This window comes from Drosophila persimilis, unplaced genomic scaffold (genome assembly GCF_003286085.1).
Source record: "Drosophila persimilis strain 14011-0111.01,24,50 unplaced genomic scaffold, DperRS2 tig00000804-arrow-arrow-pilon, whole genome shotgun sequence".
Classification (NCBI taxonomy): domain Eukaryota; kingdom Metazoa; phylum Arthropoda; class Insecta; order Diptera; family Drosophilidae; genus Drosophila; species Drosophila persimilis.
The window spans coordinates 56,392-69,858 of record NW_020825356.1 but is presented as its reverse complement, the minus strand read 5'-3'; the positions used below and the strand labels follow the sequence as shown (position 1 = coordinate 69,858).

At 46.8% G+C, this 13,467-nt stretch overlaps 3 protein-coding genes across 3 annotated transcripts; 1 reads left to right on the top strand and 2 right to left on the bottom strand.

Annotated features, from left to right (window-relative positions):
• The first annotated feature begins 172 nt into the window (after nt 1–172).
• On the top strand, nt 173–4,751 carry LOC6597482. The gene is made up of 6 exons (XM_026993066.1): nt 173–1,699; nt 1,779–2,318; nt 2,382–3,284; nt 3,352–3,570; nt 3,637–4,011; nt 4,075–4,751. Exons 1-6 carry the CDS (start codon nt 174–176, stop codon nt 4,259–4,261), a joined length of 3,750 nt encoding a protein of 1,249 aa, XP_026848867.1. The 5' UTR covers nt 173; the 3' UTR covers nt 4,262–4,751.
• Nucleotides 4,752–9,133: 4,382 nt separating this feature from the next.
• LOC6597481 lies at nt 9,134–11,202 on the bottom strand. Its single transcript, XM_002022681.2, has 3 exons — nt 10,239–11,202; nt 10,051–10,155; nt 9,134–9,971 (listed from the first exon to the last, which is right to left on the bottom strand). Exons 1-3 carry the CDS (start codon nt 11,151–11,153, stop codon nt 9,273–9,275), a joined length of 1,719 nt encoding a protein of 572 aa, XP_002022717.1. The 5' UTR covers nt 11,154–11,202; the 3' UTR covers nt 9,134–9,272.
• A 950-nt stretch (nt 11,203–12,152) lies between these two features.
• Nucleotides 12,153–13,161, bottom strand: LOC6597480 (serine/threonine-protein phosphatase PP-Y). Its single transcript, XM_002022680.2, has one exon. It carries the CDS (start codon nt 13,121–13,123, stop codon nt 12,227–12,229), a length of 897 nt encoding a protein of 298 aa, XP_002022716.1. The 5' UTR covers nt 13,124–13,161; the 3' UTR covers nt 12,153–12,226.
• Between the last annotated feature and the right edge of the window lie 306 nt (nt 13,162–13,467).

Genomic DNA, 13,467 nt, shown 5'->3' with positions numbered 1-13,467 from the left:
TCTTATATGTTCCCATTATTTGTACGATTTTAAGTGATACTCATCGAATCGAATGTGTCCTTTCGCTTATGGGATCAATGTATATATATTTCGGATCATTCTGCAAATAAATTCTTACGCTTACGTGTATGCTAGCTCCCCACTAACCTTCTTCTCTACCTCTCTCTTGAAGCATGTCCACAGATAATCCCACACATCTGCTGACCACGCGGGATCTTGGCCAATTGCGTGGCCAATTACAGACGACAGCAGCGCCAGCGACGGCAACAAGTGGCGTACATGGATACCGCAACATAATTCCCCCACCTATCAGCACCTCAGCAACAGCAACAGCAACAGCACCAGTAGCAGTAGCAATAGCATCAACAGCAGCACCAGTATCAACAGCATCTTCCGTAGTAACAGAAGCATCATCATCATCAGCATCATCCACCACCACGAGCAGCAACAGCAACAGCGGCAGCATCCATCACGGAGGTGGCAACATGCAGTCCACCAGCTCAAAATATGTCGTCATTCAACCGAACCACAACGGCGGCTTCACGGCCTACGATAGCAGTGCCACTGCAGCAACCACGATGCCCACGGGCGGAGGCGGTGGTGCCGGTGGCGCTGGAACGGGTGGAAATATTGTTCTTTTAGCCGCCGAGCCCCTGGAAATGGGTTCGGCAGACGCATTGGCCGCCGCTGCCGCTGCGGGAGCGGACGATGGAGAGCTGCGCTCCTTGTCGTGGCTGAGCGACAGCAATCTGATCAAGGGGATTGTAACGAGCAGCGGCCCCACAACGGCCGCATCGCAGGCGAAACGGACAGCGGCTGTGGCCCTCAAGGCTCCTGCGGGGGGAGTCTGCCTTGTCGGCGATCTCATTGAGGAGCTGCCGCCAAGCAGCAACGATATTCCGGAGACGGGAGACCAGCAGGGGACGCCCGGGGGCGTTTACAGCACCACAACAGTGCACAAGGGACCCAGCGGCACCACCACAGTGGTGGAGTACAAGGCCACAAAGACGACGACGACGGCCACACGAACAAGCTACATGCCTGTGGTGGTGACCAGCAGTAGCAGCAGCAGCAGCAGCAGCAGCAGCATCACACCAGCAGCACAAGCCACCATTTCACCCGCCAAGCAGCAGCAGCCCCAACAGATCTTTGTGACCAGCAATGGGACGGGTGCAACAACATACAAGACCTCTTCCCCCACATCCATGGCCACGGTCTCTGTTTCGTCCGCCCCACCGTGCTCCCCGAATAATAATATCAACCACCACAACACCACCACCCACCATCCGCACAAGAAATATCTGCGGGAGAAGATGAACGTCCATGTGGACCACAGCAGCCATGTGGCCTCCACGGTGACGGTCGTCAGTTCGCCTGCATCCTCAAACAATTCATCGCTCAGCTCCACCTCCGCTTCAACCTCCGCCCTGTCCATGTCGGTTAATGGATCATCGGCCGGCATAAATGGCGCTGGGAATAGTCCAGGGCCCAAGGCCGCCAACAGCTTCACGACCGTTTACGAAACGGTTAAGTTCTCTGGAGCTGGGACAACGCCCTGCAGCATCAGCAACCCCAGCCAAAGCAACAGACAGCACCTGCCCGATCAGACGACGCTGATTACCCCAACGGCATTGATCAGTACCTCGCCCATGACGGGCTATAGTTTTGTGCATCATCTCACCGGAACGCCGCATGTCATGTTAGTATCTCATGGATCTCTGCCTCTAGGGTGGCAATCAATAAAATTAGTCTTTCTTTCTCTCTCTGGTTTTTGGCAGGGCTTCGACCGCACCATCGGAGGCGACTCTGGGAGGAGGCGGCAGCATCTATTACACCAATGCCACGCCAATGCAACAACAGCAGCACCTGCAACAGCAACAGCAACAGCAACAGCAGCGTGGCATGCATGTCTCTGTGTCGCCGCCACCGACGGCCGTCAATGCAACAATGGGGGGTCATAATGGATCTAATGGAGCATTGAATCTGCGAAGCCCCAATAGCTACAGCAGCTACGACAATGAGGATTCTCTGAAGGAGTTCGACATGACATTGAACTCCAGGATGCATACTAGCACGCCCCAATATGTGGCAGCGGCAGCCAAGAGCAGCAGCTACAGCAACAACGCCAACAGTTCCTCCAACACCACCAACGGAGGAGGAGGCGGTGGTGGTGGCGGTGGCGGTGGTGGTGGCGGTGGTGGTGGCGGTGGTGGTGCCGGTGCCGGTGCCGGCAACACACCGCAAAAGCAAAAGCATCCCAACAATGTGCCATATGATCCGCTAGTGCATACAAACAACAAGCCGCCATATAGCTTTAGGTAAGACCCAAGCCGATCCTCTCTTAGATTCGATTTTAATTTGATTTGCATTTTTCTCTGCAGTTCACTCATCTTTATGGCCATTGAGGGTTCGAACGAGAAGGCGCTGCCTGTAAAAGAGATCTATGCGTGGATTGTCCAGCACTTTCCATACTTCAAGACGGCCCCCAATGGCTGGAAGAACAGTGTGCGGCACAATCTGTCGCTGAACAAGAGTTTCGTCAAAGTGGAGAAGGCCCCCAATATGGGCAAGGGCTCGTTGTGGCGCGTAGAGCCGCAACAGCGTCAAAATCTCATTCAGGCCCTCAATCGGTCAGGCCCATTCTTTCCGAATTCAGCGGTGGACAAGATCAGTACGTCGCTGAAGAGTCCCAATGGACAAGGGGCGCCCCAATCATCCGGTGGATATGATGGCCTTGATGGAGTGGCTGCCTCCGGCGCCGCTGCCTCCGCCAATGGAATAGGAATGGGCTGTGGCAACTCTGCGGCTCCAGTGACACTGGCCACACCCACAAAAAGCAATGGCCTGGTGCTCGCCAATGGTGGTGCTAGTCAATCGGCCGCCATGCCAAACAGTCCAACATCAAACGCTGGCGGAGGAGGGAGTGCCAGTCATGCGCGAGTCGATCCGAAGCTGTTTCCCTATTTGTCCAAGGCCTTCCGCAAAATCCGCGAAGATGGTGGGCCGCCCACTCAGCAGCTGCTCCTCAGCGATGTCCTCGATGACGATGTTTCCGGCGAATATGCTGGCAACCACAACCACAACAGCGGCAGTGGCAGTGGCAGGTACGTCTATGTGGGAAACGGAGGGGCTACTGCTGGCCCCAATGGAAGTGGGGATGGCATTAACTTTGAGCGACTGGCCCGCGATTGCGGGGCTGACAGCATGGACGACGTGCATGCTGCGGCGGCCATGCTCTTCCTCAAACACGGACCAAAGGCCTTCACTGAGTCTTTTCAAAATGGGTAAGCCACATGACGATCACTTAATCCGACAGATCTTGTAATCTCTACCTCTCTCTGTCTCTCAAAGGGCCCCAGTGATTACAAGTTCTCCCAGCGAGGATCACACTTATTCCGCGGGCGGCAATAGCAATGCGGACAGCGGCGCCTCCACCCCACTCACCAATGGCAATATCCTGGCGGGGCAGACGCCGGCCCAGCTTCAGCTGCAGGCGCAGGCCAATGCCGGCGGAGGATCGGACAGCAATTGCGCCAGCTCCGATGCGGCCTACGACAGCAGCGAGGAGAAGTGAGTCTCCTATTGCGTGGGGTCCTTGAAACAAATCAACCTAATTCTGCTCCCTCTTCTCCACAGCCACAACATCACGCCCGAGGAGTTGGCCGATCAGCAGCGACATCGTGATGGTGTCGACGCATTGCTCTCGCTGTCGCGCTCATCCATCGTCGAGTGCGGGTCGGTGGCCACCACGCACTATCACAGCAACGGGAGCAGCGGAAGCAGTCACGGCTCCCCGCACAAGCGCCCCTCCAGCCACAGTCTCGAGGAGGAGCACGAGCACCTCCTCCTGCAACAGTACCAGCCACTGTTGTCGTCCTCGCCACAGGCTGTCTACACGAATGGCAGCGGCAGCAAGATGGCACTCCTCAGCAGTGCCGCTGCCAATGTGGCGTTGGCCCAACAGCAGCAACAGCAGCAGCACCACCATCAGATCAATCAAATTCAGCAGCAGCAGCAGCATCAGCATCAGCATCAAATACAGCAGCACCAACAGCATACAGAGCTGTACGGCAGCGTGAGTGGCAGCTATTTGGCAGGATTGAATCATTGCCTGCCCGCTGCAACGGGAGCTGGAGGACAGGCGGCCATGTTGCCCCAACATCTCACTGCTGTGATGGCAAATGCTGCGGCCAAGAACAAGGTGAAGCCCCTGCGGGGCTTGCGTACAAAGATCAAGAGGAAGTCTGCATGGATGCGGTGAATGTGGCGCCAGGCCGGAGGCAGGCGGAGGACCGTCTCCTAGCCTCCACAGCCCCTCGCATGTCCCCTCCATGGCCACGTCCCCTGTGTTGTTGTCTCTTTCTAATTGCAAATTGTTCAAATCAGAGCATTTAGTCGTAAGATTTAGTAGACTCCCTCGCCTGCTCGCCCTTTCTTCTCTTTTATTTTGAATGTGTGCGTTCCTCCTCTAATCCTTGTGTTTGTTATACAAATTAATGACTATTTTTTGATAGGTTTTTAGTTTAGTCTTTAGACGTCTTTTGGACTTGATTCGGGTCCTCGATTGTCGGCCATTTCATCAATATTTGACAATTCTTTTACACACACACACACACACACGTGTTATACAAATCATCTATAAAAAAAAAAAATCCTAAACTTTAACGAATTGTAATTAATTTATAGCTTAAATAATTTTAAATATCTTTTGCTTCCCAACATTGGTTGTTTCATTATTCTTTTTTTTTTAATTTTTTGTTTAGTCTGTAATCCTTTTTAATTGTTCAAAAATGTTTTTACAACAAGGAAAAAAATGAAGGAATCGAAAAATTATGTATTGAAAATCGAAAATTCTTTCAGAAGAATATTATCTTAAGATTTTGCATAGAATGGTGGTGTAGAATGTGGCTCCCAAGCACTTCTCTCATTGTTCTTGAATGCACAGCCCCGGATCTTTTCGGCTTTATTTCATAATTTCCAGCGTATCAGAGGGAGAGACAGGGTTTACATATATCAAACGACAGACAGACAAAGGAAACAATCACAAAAATTCTTTAAGTAGGAAAAACCTCAACAAAAGAATGAAATGAGAAATAACAAAACAAAACAAACAAAAACAAAAAAATGGTAAAACAAAGAAACCAAATAATTATTAAATAAAAAAACAAAAAGCAAGAAATTGTAACAAAAAGAAAAAGTAAGAAATTGTACAACAAAAGAGAAAGCAAAACATTTCTAAAAAAACAAACAAAAAACGAAGGCATAATATTTGTTAAAGGAAAGGAGAAGAAAAGAGAAGAATGAAAGTGTACAAAAAAGATAGTATGAAATTGTAAAATGTAGAAGAAACAAAGCATAAACATTTTAAAACAAGGAAAAAAGTAAAAACAAGAAACAAAAATTTTGTACAAAGCAAAAAATGATAAAATTTTTTTTTTCGAATTTGTTGTTTTCTGCTTTAAGCAAGGTGTTTTTGATACAAATAAGAACCACACGCAAACACACACATGCATGTAAAACTACTTAAATGATCTATATAAATATATATATATATATATATACCGAAGAGAGAGAGAGAGAGAAAACAAGAGAGAGATAGTAGTACATAAGCAGGAAGCCCAGACACACTTAGCGCCTTATGAATCGAGTCCTTAGCAAAAGTTGAATGAGAGATGGTGAGATCTGTTAAGAATTGTTTGAACTGCTTTGTTATACGGATATGCGATCTATATATAGATATATACTATATACTGCTAGAACACACCCAACACGATGACACTCAAGAAAAAATGTTAAATCAAAGATATTTAGATATATGTAAGTTAAAGCCACAAAGCAAATGCGAAACCCTAATTAAGTAAGGCCATCCCCCTTCCCCCTCCCCTCTAATGGTTACGTAGTTGAAATACTAAAAAATTGTTAATCAGACTGTAAGCAGACTTTAGTTGAAATCGGGACCCTGTGCCCCCTCCAGAGCCTACAGCGGAATGTGTATATACCCGAAATGCCTCGAAAGAGCCGTTAAAACGATGCTGCAATCTATACAAAAAAACAAAAAAAAAAAACAATCCTGTATATATATATATATATATATATATCTAACGAACAGAGGAGGGACGAGAACTGGACAAAGAACGCCCCAAGTGTATACACTTCATGTACCTTTTTAGCAAAAAAGCAAAGAACGCATTAAAAAGTTATATAATTAAACTAAAAACTAAAACTAAACTAAATGTTGATGTCAAAGAAACCAATCTGCTAGTTGTTGCAACAAAAAGAAACACAAACAAATGAAACAAATGTTAAAATTTTTTTTTTGTTTGCTCAAAAATCTTAATATTACGATTCATTTAATTATTACTATTATTTTTTAGTTTAATGCGAGAATGGCTTTGAAGCGCATGTGGGATAGGGGAACGGTGTGTGTGGAGGAGGAAAAACATCAAAATAATTATATAACTAATCTTAAGGGCCCGGCCCCCTCTCCGAGCCCAACCACACCACAACATGCCACGCCACGATCATCCATGCCCCGCGAAAGACAATCGCCGCACGAATTGTTGTCGTTTTTCGCTTAAGTCTAAAAAAGTTGAAAGTTCTATGTAGCGATAGGACACACAACCTACACTCTACACATATAAATATCTATATACATACACACACGGCAATAGCAAAGTACATACATACATATATAAATATTGTTATAAACCATTAAGCTTTATTGTTTATACACAAACACACATATATATTATACATATATATATATATATACATACTAAATCAACGGATAAAAAAAGAGAGAGCAGGTGGAGACTATCCGCCTGATCTGATCTGAACCGATCCGATCTGATCCGATACGGTACGATGGTACTATACCCTTCTTCTGCCCGCGATGAGCAAAACTGTTTTGTTAATGTGTTTTTTTTTCTTATATTTTATTATTATACAACATCATTATTATTATTATTACTATTATCTTTGAGATATATATATATACATATATGTATATATATATTTGATTTTAAAACTTTTTTTGCATACCAAATACACACAAATCAAAATGTGAAATAATTTCGTTTGTTTCGTTATGTTTTTGTGTATGCCGGAACCGACTGAATCGGGAATCAATATGTGAGGGGAAGTCAGAGACCGATTAGTATCTGTAAGAAGAGAGCATCGGAGCACCGGAGCACCGGGTGTTGAGGCGAAACGTAGCGCGCTTTCCGACTGGCTTTTTAATACAGAAGAGGACGGGTTCCCTAATAATGGATCGACGGTGATATAGTAAAGCTCTATCTCTCTCTAAAGAAAGACGTCCGGCCATGGTGATGGCCATCGATACACATTCATCATGTGCTTTTCCTTCGTTGACGGGTCGTGAACTGTGAATATAGTCCATAGTTGTACATACTTATATTTAGATAACTATTTAGGGGAGATCCGTAGGATCGATAGATGTCGGTTTATGTTTAGCTATTGTAAGTGCCTGCCCTTGGTACCCGCTCCACTGATTGAAGCTTTGATTGAACGCCGCACTGTTGCCAGTTTTCACGGATTTGTTAGTGGAAGTGTTAGCTTGAAGCCTCGCTCCGCAAGCCCCGCCTTTGATATAGCCTTGTTGTATGCCATAAACACACACACACACACACACACACACACACACACACACACACACACACACACACACACACACGCAAAGTCTACAGGGTATCGCAAGAAACATGTATATCTCGAAGCAATCGAATAGAGAGCCGTCTCTATGTCACTTTTGAAAAACCTTTTTGTGCGATCTGATATCTACTTATATAGCACATACATAAACACAAACATATGTACATACACATATATATCTCTGAAGAATAGGATGATCAATCTGTTTGCCCTCCAAGGTTTCAAATAGCGCCTGTTTTTATGTCTCTAAAACCTCTGTACAAAAAAAAAGAATAACAAAAAACAAAAAAAAAACACAAAAGTATAGAAAAATGAACAAAATATATCGAGAGTTTACGACAACAACAACAAACCCAAAATAACCCAAACAAAAATATAAACAAATTAAATATGAATTATATTTATATATATACAATACATATACATATGTGTAAACGAAAGCAAAGACAAATTGGATGAGAGCTAAATGTTACCCTGTATTTTTTTAGAAATAACATTTTTCTACTTTTTGGATTGATGTAAAACCAAAAACCAAAAACACAAAAAAAACAAACAAGACACAAAAACCAATTGAAATGAAAGCATCCATTTGGTTATCGTTTGTTGCTAAATTATATAAAAAATACCAACCAAAAAAAGGTATGAAAAAACCAAATGCTACGCAGATTTGGGACTGACCTTTGGGCCTGCATCACTGTGTATAAGCGAATTGTGTATGTCATACAATAAATAAACTATTCACCACCCATCTGCTGATATCAGCTTACAGCTCTGTCTTGGATAAATACTTTTAAGTAGCCAACGAGGCTTAAACCTTTCAGATTTCTCCGTAATACCGCATCTTTGGTCTTTCTTCGGTTTCTATGGCTTGCTGGAAGTCGAGTCTGTTAAATATCTACCAAATACCTGCAGAAGAAACTGGCCGCAGGTTCCACAGAATCCGAACGAGGACATAAAATTAGTGGTGTCGCTCGTACGGCTCCCGCTGGTATCTGTCGATGAGCTGTTACGTGTGGTGCGTCCTTCTGAGCTCGTCGAGCCGAACAAAATCCTCGACGCCGGTCTGCCCCCGAAGACTAATAATATGCCTATCCGTGCACCAATTATCCGGACGAGGCTGTGACCAGTATGAAATCTCCTAGGGATGGGATCTTCATCGAGCTGACTTGGTGGTAGTTCATTAACAGCATATTTATGTGATTATCCATACATTGGGAATACATAGTTAAAAACAGAAAGCAGGTTGGGAACTATGCCGCCCGCGACGAGGCTGAAATATATACACATATTATATATTATATTATTATTATTTTTGTTATGTAAAACATATGTAGAAACTGTCTTCAGGTCTGAGTTGTTGAAGTTGTTATAATGTTCAATACCCAAAGTGGAAGGTGGATCCAAAAGTATCTTTTGTATGGTGGTCATAAGGGAGATTGCAAAAGTTTTGAAGCTGTTTTCGCTTTTATTTCTTGTTTATTTATACTCGTATATCGCAGAACTAGTTTTTTTTAGTATCTATACTGAGAATTTTAATGTGCGCCCCTTTACAGCCCGAAAGCTTTTGAACGGGCGCAGCTTGGAGTGGTTTGATCTCTTGATCAGTATGGATCAGCGTAGATTACTTCGTCACTAAAACTGACGGTCCGCTCAGTGTCGTCGGAGGGCGGTTCCTCGGGGTCTTCGATGGGAAAGAGACCAGAGTGATTACTTGGTGTGGGCCAATCGGCCATGTCGCCAATATCTTCATATTCTGCAGGCGACTGCGAGGAAGACGATTCCTCCGATTCCGATATGTCGTTGGGCAGTCCTGGTTCGCTCCTCCGACAATTGACGTCGAATGGGAAGAGGTGTAGGCCGAGCTGCTTGTAACGCTTCATGCACTCTAAGAAGTTCTGCCGGCGAGTTGCCGTCTCAGACAAGCTCTGCTGGACCGATCGGTGGTCGATGCTGCGCCTCTGGTCCGTGGTGGAGCTGCTGTCCGAGTCTCTGTCTGTACTGCAGCCCGAGTCGTAGACCTGCTGAGGCTCGAAAATCTCCTCCTCCGAAGCGTTGGAGCTCTCCACGTGAAGCTCCAGCAGATGGCCGCTGGCACGCTCCTGTTCCATGCTGCGGTCGAGTAACACTTGCCTCCGCTGCTGACTGAGTTCCAGGTGCAGGGACGAGAGGTCCTCGGTAAGCGAGTCAGTTAGGCAGGTAACTTCCTCGTTGCGAATCAGTCCCCAGCGTACGGTGCACGGTATGTGGAATGGCATTAGGACGCAGAGTTTGGCCACCAGGCACTTGATCATGCGCATTGTCTGTAAAGGGTGTGTGGTACGGATCAGCTAGGGCTGTAGAGGATTGGAATGGGGATGTGGATGTGCGCAGTGGGCTCACCTCGCTGTAGGTTTTCTCCGAGAGGGGTTGGAATATCAGCTGATTGGTGACCCTACGCAAACATTTTTGTGCCCCAGATAACTCGTGCAGCTCGCTGCGCACCCTCTGCGGAAGATATTGGAGGAAATATAGTAAATACAGTTAATGGTAAAGGGCAAAGAATTTGTGAACGAGTGGGTACTGCTTACCATGTTCATATCGCTGCAATTCTCGCCTTCAACGAGCTGGTCGAGCAGGTCATAAAACTTGCTCTGGGCCGCACTAGCCCGCGAGTACATCACGGCCCGTTGAGTCTTGAACTTCTTGAGGGAGTCTTCAGCGAGCTGATAGAGATCCTTGTCGAGGCGCATATTCTGGTCCAGATAGGCAATGGCCTCGGCAAAGTGGTATCGGTCCAGCGGTTGTCCCAACAGTTCAGCCTGCTCTTCGCTGCCAAAGAGTAGCGGCTCCATATCGCGAAAGCCCGTTCGACGGAACTCCATTAGCCGACGGCTGAGCTGTGCGCAAAAGTCCTCCTCACCCTGTACGGCCTCCACCACTTCCACCAACTCGCCCAGCAGTCGCACCTTGTTCAGTCTGCCCATCAGCCCCACGTGGCGAGGCGATTTCTCACCAGTGGGCTGGGCGTTAAGCTCTGGTAGTAATCCACGCAATTGGCCAGCCAAGTGTGGCCTTGCCAGCAGATGGGGCAACGAGTGAATGGACTGGAGATTAAGGGATGGCGGCGGCAACCCATCTATGTTCACCCTCGGGGGCTCCCCGTGATCACGATCCCGACGCTCATACTGCTCCGCAATGTTGGTGCTGGCCGGTGACGTGTTAAGCGTCAGCACGGAGGTGGTATCCGATAGTGAGTTGGCCGAAAGGTCCTCATCCTGAGCCAGGGACTGCCATGCCCTTACCTCTCCATCGACATCGGCACCTGGGAGGGCATCATTGTAGCGCTCCATTATGTGGCGCAGCTCGTCGCGCACATCTTCGGCGCCATAGTGCTCTGTGAAGTTGTCCTCTATCGCATCTGTGTCCATCAATGCGAGCCAGGGAGACGACTCCTCGTGATCGCCATCTCCGTTTGGTGGCAGCGCGTGACTCCCGTTACTCATTGCGATACAGAGGTGATGTAAGAGATCAGAGACCAAAAATTTAAAAGTTCATTAAGGAATTTTGAGAAAAGTTTTGTCTAAAAGTCGTGAGACTAAATCGATATCGAAAAAAACTAAAGGGAAAAACCAAACAAATCTCTGAAACTGGGAATTTAGAATGGGCGCCTGCTGTGCTATAGCGTCCTTAGTCGCACGTTGGCTGGTAGCCCGACAATATAGACAAGGCCACATCAATACTCAAGAAGCTCAAGCGAAGGAATAGCCGCCAGGTTTCCGCCCAGACGTATCAGCTGCAGTCGCACGCGGGAACAGGAGACCCAGAATGGCAGCTACTCCATCCTCGATATATATGTACGTTGCACTATGCCGATGCGTTCGATCCGGGACCTTCGTGGGGGCACACACAAGGTTCGAGAAAAATTGCGATTTTCGCAATTTGATTTTCGCTGTTTGAGTTGCTGTCTTACCAACATCTCCCTCTCTCCCCAATTACCAATAAATCAATTCGTCCCTTCTGGGAACGGATACTATCATCCATTTTTGAAAGGCCTGCGTACGTATAGAACAAATAAGTATGTTCCGGTTTTCGTAAAATATTTGCTTACGATTTCAGACAAATTCGTGCAAATTAAATATATTACGATGTAGAAAAATAAATTTCCAATTAAATAAAGAAAGAGATAGCTACGAGTATAATAACTATTATCATCGATAATAACTGCAAAAAGTTCACTTCAAAAGCTTTATACTGCACCCAAATGGAACTTATTCCAGACATGGAGGGCAAATATCTGGAGTCTGAAGTTTCAGAACTTAAGTCCTACGCTTTCTTCAAGAAAATGTACCCAAAGAAGTTCGGGGGTATTGGATGAGCTGAGATCTACCTTTAACACAGATCGAAACACAGCCATAGTAACGCATCTTCATGGACCCCAATTCAGAAACCAACGAACAGTTTTCAATACCTTCAAAACGAATAACGAATCATAACAGTCGGGATACAGTCAGCTACACACTGAAAAGGATCTAATTTTATGCTGTTCCGGAAACATATCGAGTGTTAGGTTCTATTGCTATTTAAGGATTGTGCGATCCAGGATCACGAAGCTGACGACGAGCTCGGCGCTGACACACATCACTGCCGCCGCGTTGTTCCACAGTCCACAGTAGTTGGGGGCCGTGAAAATGCTGATGAGGCGTCGGTTGGCAAACATCTCGTAGCCATCCTCGACGACCTCGTGGGCGCGGATCATCAGGTCCAAATTGTAGGATGCGAGAAACTCCGTTATGATCTTCTCGTCGTAGGTGAAGCTCACGCCTCGGTCGTTGTGGCCCCAACCGAAGCCAGTGCGGTTCAGGTCCGCCCATAGAAGGTCACAGAGCAAGCCCTCTTTGGGGATGTCCGTGGGGCGGGGGAGGTTCCGGATCTGGTCCAGGCTCTGGAGTGAAGGGCTCAGGCCGCCGTGGCAGCAGAAGATACGGTTAGCCACGACGGCGGCCACCGGAAAGCAGTCGAAGCAGTCGGTGAATTGGCGCCACGTTCGTACGTTGTGGCGCCGCTTTATCTCATCGTAGAAGCCATACAGACGCGTAATGCCAGCGCACTCGTGATTGCCGCGCAGCAGGAACAAGTTCTCAGGATAGCGCACCTTATAGGCCATCAGCAGGCAGATGGTCTCCAGCGACTGCTTGCCCCTGTCCACATAGTCGCCCAGAAACAGATAGTTCGTTTGCGGCGGAAATCCACACGCTTTGAAGACTCGAAGCAGATCTGTGAACTGGCCGTGCACATCGCCGCACACCTTTATGGGAACATCCAGCTCCAGGAGCATCGGCTGTTTCAGAAACACTTCGCGCGCCTCTCTGCACAGCGCCACGATCACCTCCTTCGACAGGGTGCAGTTCTCCCCGCCCGTCAATCCGGTTAGTTCCTGGATAATCTGGTCCAATTTTGTCTTGTCCAAGCTCATCTTTATACTAGAATTTCCACAAATATTCAAAGTGTAACCCGGTTTTTTGAAACGCTCAATTTGTCAGGGTATACAAAATAAAATAGTCTTTGATATTTTTCGCATAGACTCCCGAGTTATCGGTTGCCAGAGCTCGAAGAAGATCTCAATGATTTGATTTATGAAAATTAATTTTTAGATAGCAGCCAGAATAGTTGTTGTCTGCTCTGGCATCTGGCGTATGTAAGCGATACGGCTTTCCGGACTTCCAGTACTGAAGATGTGTGGATTGGCGTAACACCCATAAGGAAGCGTATACATATTTATTATTAGCATCAATAATCGATTTGATATGACTATATCCT

Excerpts from the sequence above, each read along its gene's own strand:
- LOC6597482 (XM_026993066.1), top strand. The coding sequence starts at position 174 with ATGTCCACAGATAATCCCACACATCTGCTGACCACGCGGGATCTTGGC. Across the intron at positions 1,700-1,778 it reads ACCGGAACGCCGCATGTCAT|GGCTTCGACCGCACCATCGG; the intron begins GTTAGTATCTCA and ends GGTTTTTGGCAG. Across the intron at positions 3,571-3,636 it reads TACGACAGCAGCGAGGAGAA|CCACAACATCACGCCCGAGG; the intron begins GTGAGTCTCCTA and ends TCTTCTCCACAG.
- LOC6597481 (XM_002022681.2), bottom strand. The coding sequence starts at position 11,153 with ATGAGTAACGGGAGTCACGCGCTGCCACCAAACGGAGATGGCGATCAC. Across the intron at positions 10,156-10,238 it reads ATTGCAGCGATATGAACATG|AGGGTGCGCAGCGAGCTGCA; the intron begins GTAAGCAGTACC and ends TATCTTCCGCAG. Across the intron at positions 9,972-10,050 it reads CGGAGAAAACCTACAGCGAG|ACAATGCGCATGATCAAGTG; the intron begins GTGAGCCCACTG and ends CACCCTTTACAG.
- LOC6597480 (XM_002022680.2), bottom strand. The coding sequence starts at position 13,123 with ATGAGCTTGGACAAGACAAAATTGGACCAGATTATCCAGGAACTAACC.